The 17572-nt window shown below is 36.8% G+C and overlaps 1 protein-coding gene across 1 annotated transcript in view; it reads right to left on the bottom strand.

Moving 5' to 3' along the window:
• The window catches only part of LOC122793465 (cytochrome P450 2C15-like), a 792888-nt gene extending 776124 nt beyond the window's left edge, over positions 1 to 16764 (bottom strand). Inside the window, exons 1-2 of the mRNA XM_044061543.1 lie at positions 16684 to 16764; positions 205 to 367 (exon numbers count right to left, since the gene is read on the bottom strand). Coding sequence (XP_043917478.1) covers positions 205 to 367; positions 16684 to 16764 — 244 coding nt within the window. The remainder of the gene's footprint in view (positions 1 to 204; positions 368 to 16683) is intronic.
• Positions 16765 to 17572: the final 808 nt, after the last annotated feature.

Genomic DNA, 17572 nt, shown 5'->3' with positions numbered 1-17572 from the left:
GTCCCAAACCACAAAACAGACAATTGTAAAGCATTTTTGATTTCATCAAGTGCTGTTTTGAATAATAATGCTGTGCCGAAATGGCATTCAGTGAATGTATTTTCATTTACTGTAAAAGTGATTGGCATTACATACTAGAGATGTATTCAGTTCTGGCAAGCTACAACACTTTCACTTATTCTTTAATTAAAAAAAAATATTTACCATGTCCTTTAAGGTAAGTTTTAAAGATAGCAGCAAGTTCCCTGCCACTAAATTCCTCTCCTTGATCAATCAGGGCTTCTTTCACCGCTTCATATCCACAAAGTACAACTGTATGCTGTTGACCAAGCCAGACTGTAAATACAGGTCCATACTTCTCACTAAGCTGTGAACAGACACATAAACCAAAAGAATAAATGAATGAAACAATTTTATCTTTTACATTGTTTCATGACTGTTACCAGACAACATGCAGACAACTGAAAAACCTGTTGCTAAACTCTATTCTTGTATGCTGTCTCCTATACACTTTTAAGGGGAGATCTCTGAGTATCTAACTCATCCACAGTCCTCACAAATACAGCAAGGTGCAACAACAAAAAGACTCAACTGCAATTTCAAAAAAAAGCCAGTATACAATGTCAGTGAGCCAAAATTATAAAGTGCATATATTAAAATATACCTTACAAATTCATTGTTCAATGAAATAGATAAAAGACCGGTTTTAGCATATATTGCCTTCCTCAATGTTAAAGTTCAAATTAAACATGCAGCTTTAAATATGTAAACAATTAATATAACAAGCTGTCATTGGGTAATCAAAGATGTTCATTAAGACTTGGTGAAAACAAACCGCGCAGTCTAAAGATCCATGACTTTTATTTATAATTCAATATAGCATGTCAGCCTGATTTATTTGATCTATTATACGCAATTTTGTCAATAATAACAAAAATAAATTTAGCAGTGGGATGTTTCTTAGTATGTTTGAAAAGAGCATTTGACATACAATCATTTCTAATGTCACTCATATGTTCTGATATACATATTTATAAAGGACGTGAAGTTTGTCCAATATAAAGAGATGAGCAATTACAAGTAACAAGTTAAATAACCCAATTTATTATTACCAACCATCAGCAGTGGTCTGGCTGCCTACTTCCAAAAAGTTATTTTTCTGTTTATAATGATTAAAACACACTTCTAATGATTTACCCTTTTGGTATGAAAACTGACGTCTAGGTGATAATAACTCACTCAACAACTTATCTGACAATAAAATCTCTCAATGTTTTTGTATAATTTGCTTTGAAAAATTATGTATTGTTCCCAAAGTCTGTAATTAATCTGAGTGTATCTGAAGTTCTCTTATGTTTATATTCTGACAATTAGGATCTATTAAACCCCCTAGCCAAGTCATGTGCCTGAACAACCTCCTGATACTTGTATCCCGTTACAAAACCTATCCATCAATTCAGATTCTTGCCAGATACATTCCACCTTCTCTGAACAAATTGTATGTATCCTTAAAAACTGAGATTTTGGAATACTTGAAATAGTATGCCCAGCATGACAGCATCCAGCATGCAATAAAGTATTAAACTTGGGATATTTCCTAAAAATTATACTGTGTAATGTACCATCATTACTTTTCAGAATGTCCACATCTGAAAATTTGATATGTATGAGGGCATATTTAACTGTAAATTCTATCCCCCACTTGTTTGTTAAATATATGAAGTCTGATTTCCATACCATCCAACAATCATCCAGGTACCTCCATCAAATATCAATTGCATCCAAAAAACAGATACTATATGATCCATGCCATTGATCAGAATGGAATGTGAAGCAAGCAGAACTTAGTGACCATGCAACATAGGATAACAATGAAAGTTTTGTACCCTCAAATAATATAATGATTAGGTTACACAGGGTTTAAATATTACATCGATGAGAAGAACTGAATATATTTAGTTATCATGGCTGATTAGAATGGAACATTCACATAACCTCACCCTTCAATGTATATGTATGTGTGTATATATATATATATATATATATATAGTTTTTTTTTATTTTAAATAAATAAATAAATAAATTTTATATATATATATATATATATATATATATATATATATATATATATATATATATACATATATATATATATATATATAGATATAGCTATATGTCTGTGTATGGTGTTTGAATGAACAGAACTGCCCACACTTATACCGTCATATCAGGCTAAGGAGAACTTAATATGCCACAGACTGATAACTGGTTTCAGTACCATTGTACACGTACTTATAGTTAAACTCTTTTGGGTTTCAGAAGAGATTTTATGCCACATTGGGGTTTTATGTCTGAGTATTTATGCCACTCTGGGATTTATGTCATCTTTCAGGAGTCTGAATTCTGGACAGTAGTTGCTATGTCCCAACTAACTGTTACCACAACAGCATCTGCATTGGTAGGGCTGTTTGAGGGTTTTCATACCAACAAGCCTAGAATGTTTCTGCTCCTTATCCAGGATTACATTATCAGTAAATAATAAAGAGCTTGATACCATAATTTTAAACTACAAGTAAAATTAATCTCAATCATAAATAAATCATCCTTCTAGACTTTATTAATATAAATGATGATGAAATAAATGTCATGAAAACAGACTAAGAGGCCATTAACAATGACCCAAATAAGTCTACGAAGGGCACTACTGGTGAGTTAATATGCTTTGGTTTTCATGAACACATACAAGTAAGATAGAAATACACAGATAGGTGCAACAACAAGGAAAACAAAACATTTGTGGAATCATAAAACTAATAAGATATACAACAGAAAAGAGGTACCACTACCTTTTAAAAATTATCCTAATTACAGAACAAATGTTGATTAACTCTTCAGAAACAACTAATTTTGTTACCAAATCTTCCATATCTGTCGAATGTTAAAAATGATAATAATGTAGATTATGATTAGATCTCGAATCATAACCAGGTTATTATGTGCCCTAGACCCACATGCCAAGCAGTTCATCTGGAGATAGAAGCTTGAGAGGTGAATCTTGGCATCCATGTCAAGAACATATAGTAATCCATTATGACTGGAGATCCATTCGTAATTCATTGTAGTGCATGGAAATCTATCTGTTCCATATGATGTACTACTGCTTACACATAACTAAAATTAAAAAACAAAAAAAAAATATGATGTCTTGTGCCAGTAAAGCAGTGGGGAAGTGGTTGACGTTCTTGTGTATTCCCTGAGTAAGTGAATCAGTTTGAATTAAAACAGTGCTTATAATAGTGCTTGTAATATAGCAGACAGCAGGCAGAAATGGGAGTTGAAATGAAGCCATTTCATGTCCTGTGTCTGCTGCTGTTTACTGGTTGTTGCTGTTTCATGCCCTGCAGCTGCTGCTGTTGCAGGTACTGTTTTATGTCCTACATCTGCTGTTGTTTACTGGCTGGTGTAATTTCATGTCCTTTGGCTGCTGCTGTTTACCGATTGGTGCTATCAGCTTTTAATTCTAGACTCCAGTTTAACAGTGCAAAAGGGGTGCTTAACAATTGTTAGGCACCCTTCAAAGTGCTGTTAAGGTCAGGTCTCGCACTAGAGTAGCATTGAACCAGGATGTAATTTAACTGTATTTGGAGCACAATCATGGTGCTCCATGCACTACAGATTCTTTACTTACATCAGAAAGTTGAATGGAAAAAAAACTATGAATCTATGAATGTTAGTAGTAAACAATGAGAGGATGACTTAGCTACAGGACATAAATATACTTGCAGAAAATGTTTTGTAAACTTCAAAGTAAGCAAAGACACATGTCAGAGTTCTACAGAAATAAAGGGAGATATTCCTCATTTATTTACAGACATAACTCCCGCTGAAAGGAAAACGAAAAACTCAAGTTTAGTTAGACCAACCAGCATACCTGCTGGTTTCCTATACAGAACTAAGGTAAACTTAAAAAAAAAAATTTTCAATAATCTTAAATAAAATGTTAGCACATAGACATTCCCTGCTCTATTAGAATAGGATGAAATGGTACCATCTATCAGCCTGATCAGTATTTTATATAAACTCTTGAAGATTTTCATAAGGGAGTTTATCCAAAATGACACAAGAGACCTACTTCTGTCAGATATGTTACAGTATGAGTTTGTTAAAGAGGTAACAGCAGCACTTGAGAAAGGATTGACAGTATACTACTTGTCTTGTTTTTGCTATGTCATGCAATACTATGCCACATAATGGAACAATCTCTACACTAAAAGTGTGAAGTCTTAACCCATATGTAATTCAGCAGGTAAAATTCTGAATAGGTAATATGACACAGCATGTCAGCGTGAACAGTTACCTGTCTATTTTGATGGGGGAGGGGCTACCCGTGATGTCCATTAGGGATCTGTATTGGGGTAACTTTTGGATTATTACTCTTCTCAATAGAAAAGATGAAATGGGATCTAGATAACCAAATATGCTACTGACTCCAACCATGTGACAGAATTTATTTATTTTGACCTTGTTGGTCCTGCTTAAGTATGTTCCTATTTACAAGAGGGACCCGAGGTGGTGTGTTTGCACAGACAGGGGACATGCGGCTAGGACATTAATAATATTGCCCTAATACTTTTTAGTAAGTGTCATGGATTCATTTATATCCACCTGAGATGGCACCACTACCCTAAGCTGGGATCTCAGCTCACCTAAAGGACAAAATTACTTCAGCAAAAGATGTTAACCTGATCTACAAAAACTCCACACTTGATACAGTAATATTGATCTTGCCTTCAATGTCAGGAAATGTAGCAACATGGAATTTTACAAAAAGGATATCGGTTATGACTACAAAATAAAAGGCTAATTTTAAAAATGACACGATCATTAAAGATCTAGACACAGTGGAAGATAATTTCAGCACTGACCAGTGTGCATCAGCAAAAGTCAGAAAGGGACATCTGTAGCCCATCTGTTTCTAAATGGCATGGGCAGTGTTCATTTTATTTATTTATTTATTTATTTATTAACATTTGATTACCGGGAAAGTCTAACTGGGTTGAAGCCCATTTTCAGCAGAGGCCTGGGGAGAAAAGCTCCAATGCTGTTGCCTCACAGTGCTTGGCTCTGCAGTTTAGTTTTCAGTTGGAGTACCTTATATGTACAGTCTGGATATCCTCCCTCTGTCTGTGTGTTTTTTTTCACAAATTACTCCAGATTTCTTCCATGTTCTAAGATCTGCAAAAGGTAAACTGACATTTCTTGAAATTGTAATTGCCAATAGGAGTGTGTGTGTGTGTGTGTCCATGTACATGTGTATTTACATCTTGTGATAGGTTGGGTTGTTGCACTGCTAAAAACAAACATCTATGCCTTGCAAAGTCCACAAACCAGAAATACAACCCAACACAGGGTCGAAGAGATAACAAACAGAGTATTCCAACCACTGCACCTCAAGTCACCAATGCAACGAATGTCTGGTCTAAAAAACAATTTATTCAAGACTGAGCGCTTTTACCATCAATATGGCATCATCAGAGTGATGCATGGGGAGGCTCCATCTCACTTGTGGCCTTGCATTACATTAAGCAAGCAAGTAGATAATGAACGAATGCCTAGTCACGCCAGAGAATTCACCATTCAGCTTTATATCTCATTGATGTAACGCATTATTGAATACAGTATTGCAAGACACCTGAGTAAGCTGAACAATTGCAAGAAAGTCTTACATGATAAATCATAAGGTTAGAAAACTTGAACTGTTCAGAAAGACTACAGGAATTCCCATTATATTTCTTTTATTATATGTTACTTAGCAGTGACCACTGCCTGGACTACAGACAAAGAGCTGGTTCCGATTGAAAGCATACATCTGAAATTTACCACTGGGGCAGCAAACACCATCTAGTAATAAAAATAAACATCATTAATAGAAAAAAAGTGATATGTTTATTATAAAATTCCTTCCAAGATTACAGTGTAAGTATCATCTTACAAAGAGACTAAGTCAGTCCTTAATCTCCTTCAGAAATAATCCTAATATACATGTGTATGTAGAAAATATCCTCATGGGGTTAGGGTAATAAACTTTCTTTAAGGCCAGTTAATTGTAAGCCTGACAATCAAATTATATATTTTATACAGATAAATGATTGTCTCATTTTCAATTTTACAGAAATTATAGTTTATTTATGTAAATGGGTGAGCTGGTCAAAATACCCTTTTCATTCATGACCCAGACCACAGGGCAACAACAAATACAGTCAAGAAGATAGAGCTATTAGAAAAAAGTGGTCACTACCTGTGAAAGCTGGAAAGAAGTATGAAGTATTACAATACAATGAAGTATAAATGATTAGTACGATACCATAAAAAATGCCTGTTTAGCAGATAGTAAACGGTGTTAAGTAATGAGTTAATGAGGTACTTATAGGCTATACAATATCAATAAGGTGATAATACAGAGGCAGGAATTCATAAAGGTTCCCACGACGTGTACACCCCATGTAGTTGTCACAGTAACCTTTCTAAATTCAGAGAGAGTCCTAATTTATAGGCACATGGTCTTCTAGCACAAAGGCATGCAGAACCATGAAGGGGTAGATTTGTGGTCATGCTGTATGTTAATGGGGCAGTCTGGGGGAGAGGAATATGCTGATTAGTCATGTGCTGTCTCTTCTGGAACCATCTCCAAGTAGATATTACTCACTGACTCTCTTAGACATGTAGATCAGTGTGCTCTTCCCCACCATGTCACTATCGACATTTACAGTAGTAAGGTTAGCAGGGGGAGTGGGGGAACCACTAGCCACCAGGATTACTACATATGTGCCTTAAAGTCACATACAGCAGTTCAGAAATCAGGGGTGGGGGAAACCACTAACCAATAGGATTACTCCCCCCTTGTGCCTTAACATCACATACAGCAGTACAGGAGTCAGGGGTGGGTAAAGCACTAGACACCGGGTACTACTCTAAACTACTGTCCCTTAATGGTACTTAAACTAGAACAGGTACTGGGGGAAAGAGCAGACAACTCAGGGACAGGCATTGGGACTGTGTTGTTTGTGTTTGTGTTTCTGGAAGTGTGCTTGTGTTTGAATGTGTACTTGTGTGTGTGGAATCACAAAATACCATGTCGTAGGAGCAGGGACTTTTTATTGCATGCCATACATCTCTCAATAGGCCCATTCATGAATCTCTAGGGAAGTGTTTTTAAGGAGTACTTATCTTAAATGGAAGTCATGCATTGCCTTCAAAACATCTCATCAACTCTATAAACTTCCTTTCTAATTTTGTTTTGACTGATTGTTTTAAGTATTCAGGAGCATTTTAGCTCTAAGGTGCTATTTCATTATTAGTCCAAACCCTAGGAGTTCTACCTTGGGAAGGACTCCTGAAAATAATAATTCATAATATTTCTTTGCACCAGGAAGTACCTGCCATCTGTCCAGCAGATTATGAACTACAATGGCATATTTATTATGGCTGCTATCATAATACTTCCCCAACAGCACATGACAAAAACACAACAATACAAAAGGCATGCCTTGAATTTAATAGTTATTTATTAATTTATTAAGCAAGTCCATTTTGGACTTGACCCAAAAGGCTAAAAACAGTACTAAGTACAGTATCAATAAATGAAATACATAGTTATACAAAGTTTTTATATACATTTTATATACATGCACTTTTACCACTTTATAGTTCAGCTTATTTTGCTAAGGATGGTCTACACCTCTTTTCCAAGGCTTCTGCATACTGACTAAAGCCTTTGCTGCCATTCCAATGCCTCTTTTAGGCAGAGTCCAGTTGATGGACATTCTATCAATGGTTCTCCTCAGTGCCAGAGGTCTAAAGAATAAATTAACCAATCTTGAGTACTCAAGCATTTGGAAAAAAATCCATATCTGTATAGTTACTATGACTTGGTTTAAATGCAAAGAAAGCACTCCCTCTGTACCTTGGTTTTGTGTTTTTCGTGTTTTCAGACACAATGGCAATTGTGGTGCAGTCTCCATATTTGTTTTGGAACATAATAACTCTAGGCAGACCACTAGGGACTTGCACACTGGACTCACTGAATTACAGATTACTCTAGATAGCATTAATTATTCACTAATAGCTTGTTACACAACACCTTGTCACCTGATGACCACATACAATTCCTCAGTGTTCCAAATGATCTCCGTATTAGCAAGAACTCCATTAGTTTGGATGAGTTACCGTACCCCTCAATAAACTGGGACACCTATACCTCCAATGTAGGATATGCCCATAAACTCCTAGACTTGAACAAAAATGTCCCTTGAGCAGACAGTAAAAAGTAAACTACTAGCTGACACAGCATTCTTGACCTGATTCTTACAAATATGACCTTCTCTTGTACTTCTCCTCTGGCATATCCTTTCACAGTGAAGTCTAACCACAGTCTTGGGACCTTCTCCTTTAAACTCCCAAAAGCTGCTGCAGAAAACTCCATGAAATTTAAGGACTACAAGCATATTAATATCAACCTAGTTTATGATGACACATCAAATTCACCTATGACTGCATTGCTCCTAAACTTGATACAGCCAGAGGCTTCACTAAGGAAGTCTATACACATGTAAACAAATGCATAGAGCTAGTAGACCCTAACAAAACCAAGTATCATGAGAAATCCAAAAATAAGTCACCCCTATAGTCCACTAACATAAATAAAATCTATAACAGAAGATGGAAACTCCTTAAATTAGATAACAGAGTCAAAAGCACTCACCTCAATTAAAATATCAACAGTATTACAACAAAAAAACTGACAAATGCTATCATATCCACTAAAGCAACCCACAGACTTAGGCTGATGTTTGAAGATAATAATACATTTTCCTTTAGCTATGTTAGAAAACTAATTAACAATACCTTACATTGCTCTGAACTTATTCATAATAATGCCTTCTATTCCAACCCAATAGATTTTGCCTCTTGCAAAAAAAAGTTTAGTGCCAACATCACCCCAGAGACTTCTATGTAAAGCCCTAAAATACTTGAATCAGTTGTATTGACTCTGCCATACCTGATAGAACCAAAGCAAGATCAAGGAAAAACAAACCTGCCTGGTGGATAACTATCATTAATTGGTTATACAATAGGAGAAAGAAATTGCTATCTAAGAGCAGGAGGGAACAGTCTCAGAACTGGAAACACTCCATCCTTAACGTAAACAAGCAAATAAGACTCCTATTGAAGTCCTCCAAAGATGACTGAATCCAAATTAGCTTCCTTAACTAAGGATAACCACAAGGCATTCTTTAGTTACTCAAAAGTAAGGCCCAGATTTGTGCTGAACTCGTAGCAAATGGTACTATATATATAGAACCTGTGGATATAGCAAACCTGCTGGCTGACAGGTTTCGTGAAAACTTCACTCCCCTGCCCTCACCACATATACCCCAAAGCATCCCAAATACCTGTCCCCTGCCTAGTATCTCTGAAGAGCAGGTCTTAAATGACCTCTTCAAGGCCAAAAGCACAGCCTCTATGAGACCAGACAACATCCCTGGCTGTGTTCTACGTTATTTAAAACAGGAATTAGCATCACCACTGAACATGGTTTTCAATCACAGCCTAAGCACTGGCATCATCCCATTGGAATGGAGACCCCGGGAACTATAGACCCATTAGCCTCACCAGCCTTATCTGCAAAGCCATGGAACAAATCATCATGGACCTTATTAACAAAGATATAGGAAATCTCCAAATGCTCAACCCCACCCAGTTTGGTTTTGTCAAGGGGAGATCATGCCTACTAAACTTGGTGGACTTTTTCAAAACAGTCACCAAACCCTAGGCAAGAGCAAATCTGTGCATATGGCCTACTTAGATTTTGCCAAGGCCTTTGACGCAATCCCCCACTCAGGCATCATTAATAAACTCACCCAGTGGGTATCAATCCATATATTGTCAGGTGGGTTGCAAACTGGCTCACTGATAGAACTCATACAGTCAAAATAGGGGACTCTACCTCCTCCAGCAGACTTGTAACCAGTGGTGTTCCACAGGGATTAATTCTGGGGCCCGTACTGTTTGGAGTCTACTTCCTCAAAGTGCAAGCTAAAACTAAAGGACTGTGGCTGACAAAGTTTGCTGATGATTTTAAACTGAGAGCAATCACAGAAACCCCTATCAATATCAACATCCTGCAAGAAGGTGTTACACAGACTAATGACTGGTTTCAAAGTCATGGTCTTAAACTTAATGCAAAAAAATGCATTATCATCCCCTTCAGCAAGGGTGATGTTCCTGCAAACTAGCACATCAATAGCAATACTCTAAGCACAGAGTTAGTGGTTAGAGATCTGGGTACACAGGATGACAGCAATCTTAACTTTGATCAACATGTCTCCACAGTGGTATGAAAAGAAGGGCATTTTATATTGCTTATCTCATAAGTAAGGGCATTGCCTCCAGAGAAAAAGAGGTTATAACCCTCCTGTACTCTTCCCTCATCAGGCCAATAATAAAGTACAACACTCCCTTTGGTATGTTCCTTTCAAAAGATCTGCAGCAACTGGAGAGACCACAAAGGTTTCTTATGAAGAAAATTCAGGGTCTTCAAGATCTGTCTTATGCAGACAGACTGAAGTTATTGCCACTTTAATCTGTATCATACAGACTTCTCAGAGGCAACCTGTGCCTTGCATATAGAGCAATCTCTGACCCAGCTTTGATGGAAATGCTGCACATTCACAAGTCAAATGGCACACAGGTCACTTGCTCAAAGGACCTTAACCTGGTATGTGACATACACAGAACTTACTGGAGAGAAAGGTTTGTCTCACAGAGGTTGCCTCATTTTTGGAAAAAGCTTCCTGTTCATGTTAAAGAAAGCCCCTCATTGGTCCTATTTAAGCGTAGTTTGGACGATTGGATGGGTAACCAGAAATTCACCATGGGGGTTTCATTGTGTCCTTCTTGGAGGGTGGAAATAGGTGCTGATTTTAGTCTCTGCTTGAACCAGACACCCTTGGGAACACAGGTTGAACTTGCCTTGCCTTGTAAGGGCCCTGGAGCCATTAGCCTAGTAGCCACCTATGATCTTATGATCCTCCAATTATCGCTAAAAATTCTTTATAGCCTATAGAGATTGTTTACTGAAAGTTCTAATCAAGACCAAAATCGTATGATATATAAATAAAAAAAATCCCACTCAATGGAAATACAGATGGCTGAACTTCCAGGACACCCTCAAAATCAACATCTGACCCAGCAACACCAGAGCAAGTCTTGGGGGAGGGGAAGAGCAAAATTCTGGTATACCCAGCATGGATGTGGAGCACTGGAGTCCAGGTTGGTATCAATGTAGTCCTTGAGGACCAAAAAATTAGAAAAAAAAACTAACACCTTCTCCCCTCCAATATTCTCAAGTAACTTACCCATACAAACACAAATTCTCAAAGCACTATCTATGTTTATAGAGACAGACAACATACCAAGCTATCTGCTTGTCAGTGTGGAACATGGCTTGTCTGCTCCCCTATAGAAGCTATTCAATATCAGCCTCAAAACAAGATTCATGACTGATGAATGCAGGACAGCAACAGTCATTCCCTTCCACAAAAGTAAGGTTTCAACAGGCCCAGGTAATTATAGACCCATAAGCCTGATCACTCCCATCTGTAAGGGTATGGAGGGATCATTATGTAATTAATATCTATGGATACGGGCAACCTACAGACTCTTGACTCAACCCAGTTTGGCTAAATTAAAGGCAATTCTGGCATACTCTTCAACTTATTTAAAAAAATACTAAAGCAATGGATGAACAAAGGAGTGTACATCTTATATCTAAACCTTGCAAAGGCATTTGACACCCTACTATGCTCAGTTATCTTAGATAATCTCTCCCAGCTAAATATCAATCCCTACGTAACATGTTGGACAGCAAACTGGCTCACAAACAAAACCCAGGAAGTTAGGGTGTATGACTATACCTCCTTCAAAATACCTGTCACAAGAAGACTAACACAGAGTAACACAGGGTTCAGACCATGGGCCACCCATTTTTGGAATTTCCTTATCGGAGGTCAGACCTAATGTTAAGGGTTTGTGGCTGACCAAAAATAACTGCAATGCCTTCTCACTAAAAAAAAACAACGGCCTGAATTGTAAAAACTATGCAGACCATCTCAAAGTCTTATCCCTCTTATCAGTATCATATAAGCTACTGAGAGGTGACATCTGCCTTGTGTATACAACTTAAACAGATCCAAATTTGACAGACCTATTGTACATTCACAAGTCCAGTGGTGCCATAAACACCTGCTCAAGGGATCTCAGTCTCTTTTGGAAACTAAATATAACATACTGGAGAGATAGGTTTGTATAATTGCATAGGTTCATAGGTGTTTACTAGGCTAACAACTGTGAGGGCCTTTTTAAGCTTAGACATGCCTCCCAAATCTCAGATAAGTTCTGGTACCCCTTGTAAGTGCAAGCAGGGGCTTGGAAGGTGAAACATTTACAAGCAGGGGCATGGGAGATGAATCATTTACAGGCTGACTGTGTCCTTTAGAGACATAGGTGCCAAACCAGGGATGAATTTCCTGTTCCCCATCCAATTGTCTAAGTTACACTTGAATTGAGTTTGGGAGGAACCCTGCTTCACATGGATGGGGGGGCCTGTTCCAGACTATGGGCAATCTCTGGGATACATATCTGTCTCTCCAGCAGATCCTATTTATATCACAGGCAAGGTTTAAGTCTTTAGAATGGGTAATTCTGGTGCTGTTTGTTTTGTAGATATGCAGGAGGTCTGTCAAAGTGGGATCTGACAATGCCTTGTATGCCAGGCATGGATCTCCTCTCAACAGTCTGTAGGAGACAGAATACAGGAATAGGGCCTTGAGGTGGTCTGCACAGGACATTTTACTTACATCTTGCATTCTTTCACTAAGAAGCCAAACAGAAATGCCAAAGGCAACGAACTGAACTCCTTCCAAAATGTTGCAAACCAGTTAGTTCACAGATAACCCAGTTGTTTGATTAACGCTTTTATTCACCACATATAACACATGCGTTTTCGTCCTAACCAAAGGACTTCATCAGACAAACTACATAAATTCCCACCAACTTAAATAGTTTACACAGCTAGTAATTTAATTCAAAATCCAATAAAATCCTTGTTTTAAAATTCAAACAGACAAATCACGTTACACAATCCATGCATATTAATGCCTTCCTTTTTAAAAGTGCCTTGTGCTTTGATTAAATGTTACCCTATTTACGATTGTCAAGTCTTCTACTAACTATTTAAATATTCAATATATAAATAAATATATAAATAAATAGTTGTTTAAAACTTCATGTTAAAATAAATGTTTAAAAAATCATGTTATATTCTAAGAAGCAATAGGACAAGTATATTCACATATTCATTTATCAAGTGTCTTTCTTCTCTATCTATTTTGTGTATGTATTTACCCCCTCTGGTGTCCATTTATTAAAATTACATTGAATTTGATTAAATGTTGTTAGCTCTTAATTTAAGAAGTGGGGAGATGGTTATAAACTCATTCATTCCAGGTTTTGTACTTGCATCGAGGTTGACCTGCCACCAAAGTTCTTTACTTTCTAAAATTTCTTCCCACAGGCCAGCTCTTATGTCAGGTTTAATTTGATCTAACACAAAAAATACATATTTAAATTCAGTACAATTAATGGAATGTTTAAAAAGTGTGTTTGTGTATTTCCCTTTTGAAATATCATATGTGTGTTCATATATCCTTCTTTTCAAATGTCTCTCAGTCTTCCTCACATAGAAAGATTGACATTTCTGACATAAGACAAGATATATCACCCATTTACTTTCACAATTATAGTAATCATAACTATTTAACCATCTTTTTCTACTCTCAATGTAAACTTCCCCTTTATTAATAATATATGGACACTGCTGACACCTACCACACTTATATGTTCCCACTTTGTTCCTGTCACCCTGTTGTTTAATACTTACTTTCCTTTCCAATATATTCTTTAAATTTTGAGAATTTTTATACACTATTTTTGGTTGCATATTTGTGACTTCATCTATATCAGTCAAAATAGAACATTTATTCCATTCAATACTCAAAAATTCTTTCATGCTTTGATTGGAAGCATTATATTCCACCACTAAACTTCTTGCATATGTTTCATGCTTGTTATTGTTTCTATTCACCCCAGGGTTGGAATTTGTGCTCTCAACAGAAATACCGCTACCTAAAATGGGTTTAAATCTGTCCTTCCTGCCTCTTTCAACTTCTTCCCTAATATTACACACAAAATTTTCAGGGTATCCACGCTCTAAAAACATTCATTTTCTCCAATATTTTACATTCCTGTTCAAAATCCATATCCAAACTAGTCATTCTCGACCCCCTTACATATTGCCCTTTAACAATATTTCTTTTACTATGTAGGGGGTGAGCACTATTGTAGTGTAGAAAGGAATTCACATAAGTTTCCTTTCTAAATACTTTAGTTTCAAACTTCCCATTCCTTTTATATACTTCGACATCTAAGTATTTAAGTGTTTCACTACTAATAGAGTATGTAAATTTTAAAAAACTTGTAGTTCCAGTAATATATTCCATGAACTCCAAAAATCTCATGTGTCCCCCTACCCAAAAAATCACAATATCATCCAGAAACCTGTGGTAAATTAGCCAATATTTCTTATAATCTGAACTGAGTATAAAATTTTCCTCCCATTTTGACAATACAATATTGGCATAAGTGGGAGCGCATGCCGCTCCCATAGAAACCCCTGATTTTTGCTGGTAAAATTCTCGTTCAAAAATTACAAAATTGTATTTTAACACTAAATCCATGAATGCAACACTAGCTATTTTGTCCGTTTGACTAAGAGTTTTGTCTTCAAAAACACTCTCCTCAAACATTTCCATCCCTTCTGGATAAGGGACGCAACTAAATAAATCAATAATGTCAATAGTGACAAAAAGCATATCCTCTTTGTACATCTCAGGTTTCAATTTACTCAAAAAGTCCCAGGAATCTTTAAGGATAATCTGGTTATTCACCCATATATGCTTGGTTTTGTAGTCTACAAATTTGGCTAAGGGTACAGTCTTAGACCCCTCTGCAGAGACTATGGGTCTAAGGGGGGGGGGTCACACATATTTTTGTGAATTTTGGGTATCCCGAATATGGTAGCTGTTCTCGGTTTATTCACTTCCAAATACTTAAGTGTTTTGATATCAACAACTTCCTCGACTAGCAGGTCCTGTAACGAGTTGTCTATTTGTTTATAAGCAATATTGATCTCATTCAGGGAGGCCGCAGTATATATTTTCTCATTCCACAAGATGGTATTCATCTTACCGTCATACATCATTTTGTCCATGATGACTATCCCCCCCACCTTTGTCCGGTTTCATAACCCTAATAACTGGGTTTCTACTTAATTCGTTTAACACAACTTTTTCTTCCTTACTTAAATTGTGATTACACCAGACCTTATCACTCTTTTTCCTAACTCCATCTACTAAAACATTTTCAAAATTCTTAAGCTGGGGTAATAAAGGGGGGTTGTAGGTGGATTTTCTAACTAAAGCCAATTCTTTCCCTTTTTCTTTTTCCAACCCTGCCCTTGAGGCCAAAATTTCTAAATTAATTTTCCTTATAAACAACTTAATATCAAAAATAGTTCATGTGTAGTCCCCTTTGATCATTGGTATGTATTTCAACCCTTTACTTAAAAGGGAAAAGTGTGGGATAGTTAAATTTATATCACTAAAATTATAAATACTAAAATCATTGTGGGTATGCTTGATGTTATCTCCCCATATTGTAGTGTTGTTAAAATTATCAGCAACAATATTGCTGTCAGGCAAGAGGGTATTAGTCACTAATATCTCCCTCTTCCTCTTCTCCCCCCCGGTTTTGAAAATTTTCCCCACCTAATTGGGTCCCAAATTCGTTGGGCCCTGCATGTTCCAAAGGTGGAAACTCTTGATTGTATGGTTCATTTTCCCATTCAACATCCTTCCTATTGACATACCAACCTTTGTTTTTAAAATAATTATTATTCCATTTCTTTTTAAAAAAATCTTGAGTTGTATCCTTGATTTAAAGGTTTAGGGTAACTAATATTGTTTTCATGTTCATTAATGTCCCTATTTAAATTCCCTATTTTACGTTGTATAATAATCTCACATTTCACATCAATGTCCTTCCTAATGTTAAAGTACTTGTCTCTTTCTTCTCTAATACTAAAAATTAAGTCAGCTTTAATACTCTTGTCAAGTTCATCAATTTCCTTCCCCAACTCATGTTGCTTACTTTCGTTTTCCTCTATTATTACTTTCATAATTTCCAGACCACAATTATTGAATACTTTCAGTAAACTTTCGTGAAAATGTGAGCCAATAGTTACATTGTTAGGGTATTTATAAACCCTCAACCCTTTAGGGACTATTTCCCTTCTCAGACACTCTTTTAAATAGGCATTTACAACACTATACGTCCTAAATTTCATCATACTATTGTACAGTTTGTCTATTTTAACTAAATACGTACTGCCATCACCATGGCCATAATCATGTTTCTTATTGTTATTGTTAGCATTGTTGAAATTAAAGTCTTTTTTAAGCCATTCTTCAACAGTTATGCTAACTTCATTATTGTTAATAACAGTACCTTTCTGTGAAGCCACAGATATATTCGTTCTGGGTCTAGCCCCAAGATCATGAAAAATGTCTCTTCTTGCTTCCGAACCATTAGTTCCTTCTTCAAAAATTCTGGGCGTTTCCAACGGGTTGAAATCAGTCCTAGCGGTATCGTCAAGGTCGCCGGCTCCAAAACGGTCGCCAATGAGCTCCCTTTTTCTCTTTCCTTTAGGTCTTTCTATTTCTTCCACTCCGTCACTTGCAAAAATCCTTTTGAATTAAATTACTAGCTGTGTAAACTATTTAAGTTGGTGGGAATTTATGTAGTTTGTCTGATGAAGTCCTTTGGTTAGGACGAAAACGCATGTGTTATATGTGGTGAATAAAAGCATTAATCAAACAACTGGGTTATCTGTGAACTAACTGGTTTGCAACGTTTTGGAAGGAGTTCAGTTCGTGGCCTTTGGCATTTCTGTTTGGCTTTTTGGTTTGGAGAATTGCCTACTTTTTTTGAGTTTATTTGTTTGTGACGAAGAGGCTGACCGTTGCACTTGCTCCTTAACAGCACTTTGAACGCGAAAGCATGAGTGCTGACAACCAGGAAGAAGCTGGGCAGACCAGGAGATTGATTGGGCAGCTCACTGAGCTAATAGACTTACTTACGCCCCTTTGCGTAAATCTTACATCCGAAAGGAAGCGTGCAACTGAGGCAAGTGACGGAGTGGAAGAAATAGAAAGACCTAAAGGAAAGAGAAAAAGGGAGCTCATTGGCGACCGTTTTGGAGCCGGCGACCTTGACGATACCGCTAGGACTGATTTCAACCCGTTGGAAACGCCCAGAATTTTTGAAGAAGGAACTAATGGTTCGGAAGCAAGAAGAGACATTTTTCATGATCTTGGGGCTAGACCCAGAACGAATA

This window comes from Protopterus annectens, chromosome 1.part0, assembly GCF_019279795.1.
Source record: "Protopterus annectens isolate FY-2018-M chromosome 1.part0, PAN1.0, whole genome shotgun sequence".
NCBI classification, from domain to species: Eukaryota; Metazoa; Chordata; order Ceratodontiformes; family Protopteridae; genus Protopterus; species Protopterus annectens.
The sequence above is the reverse complement of the archived record's forward strand: the minus strand, read 5'-3'. Positions and strand labels throughout refer to the sequence as shown.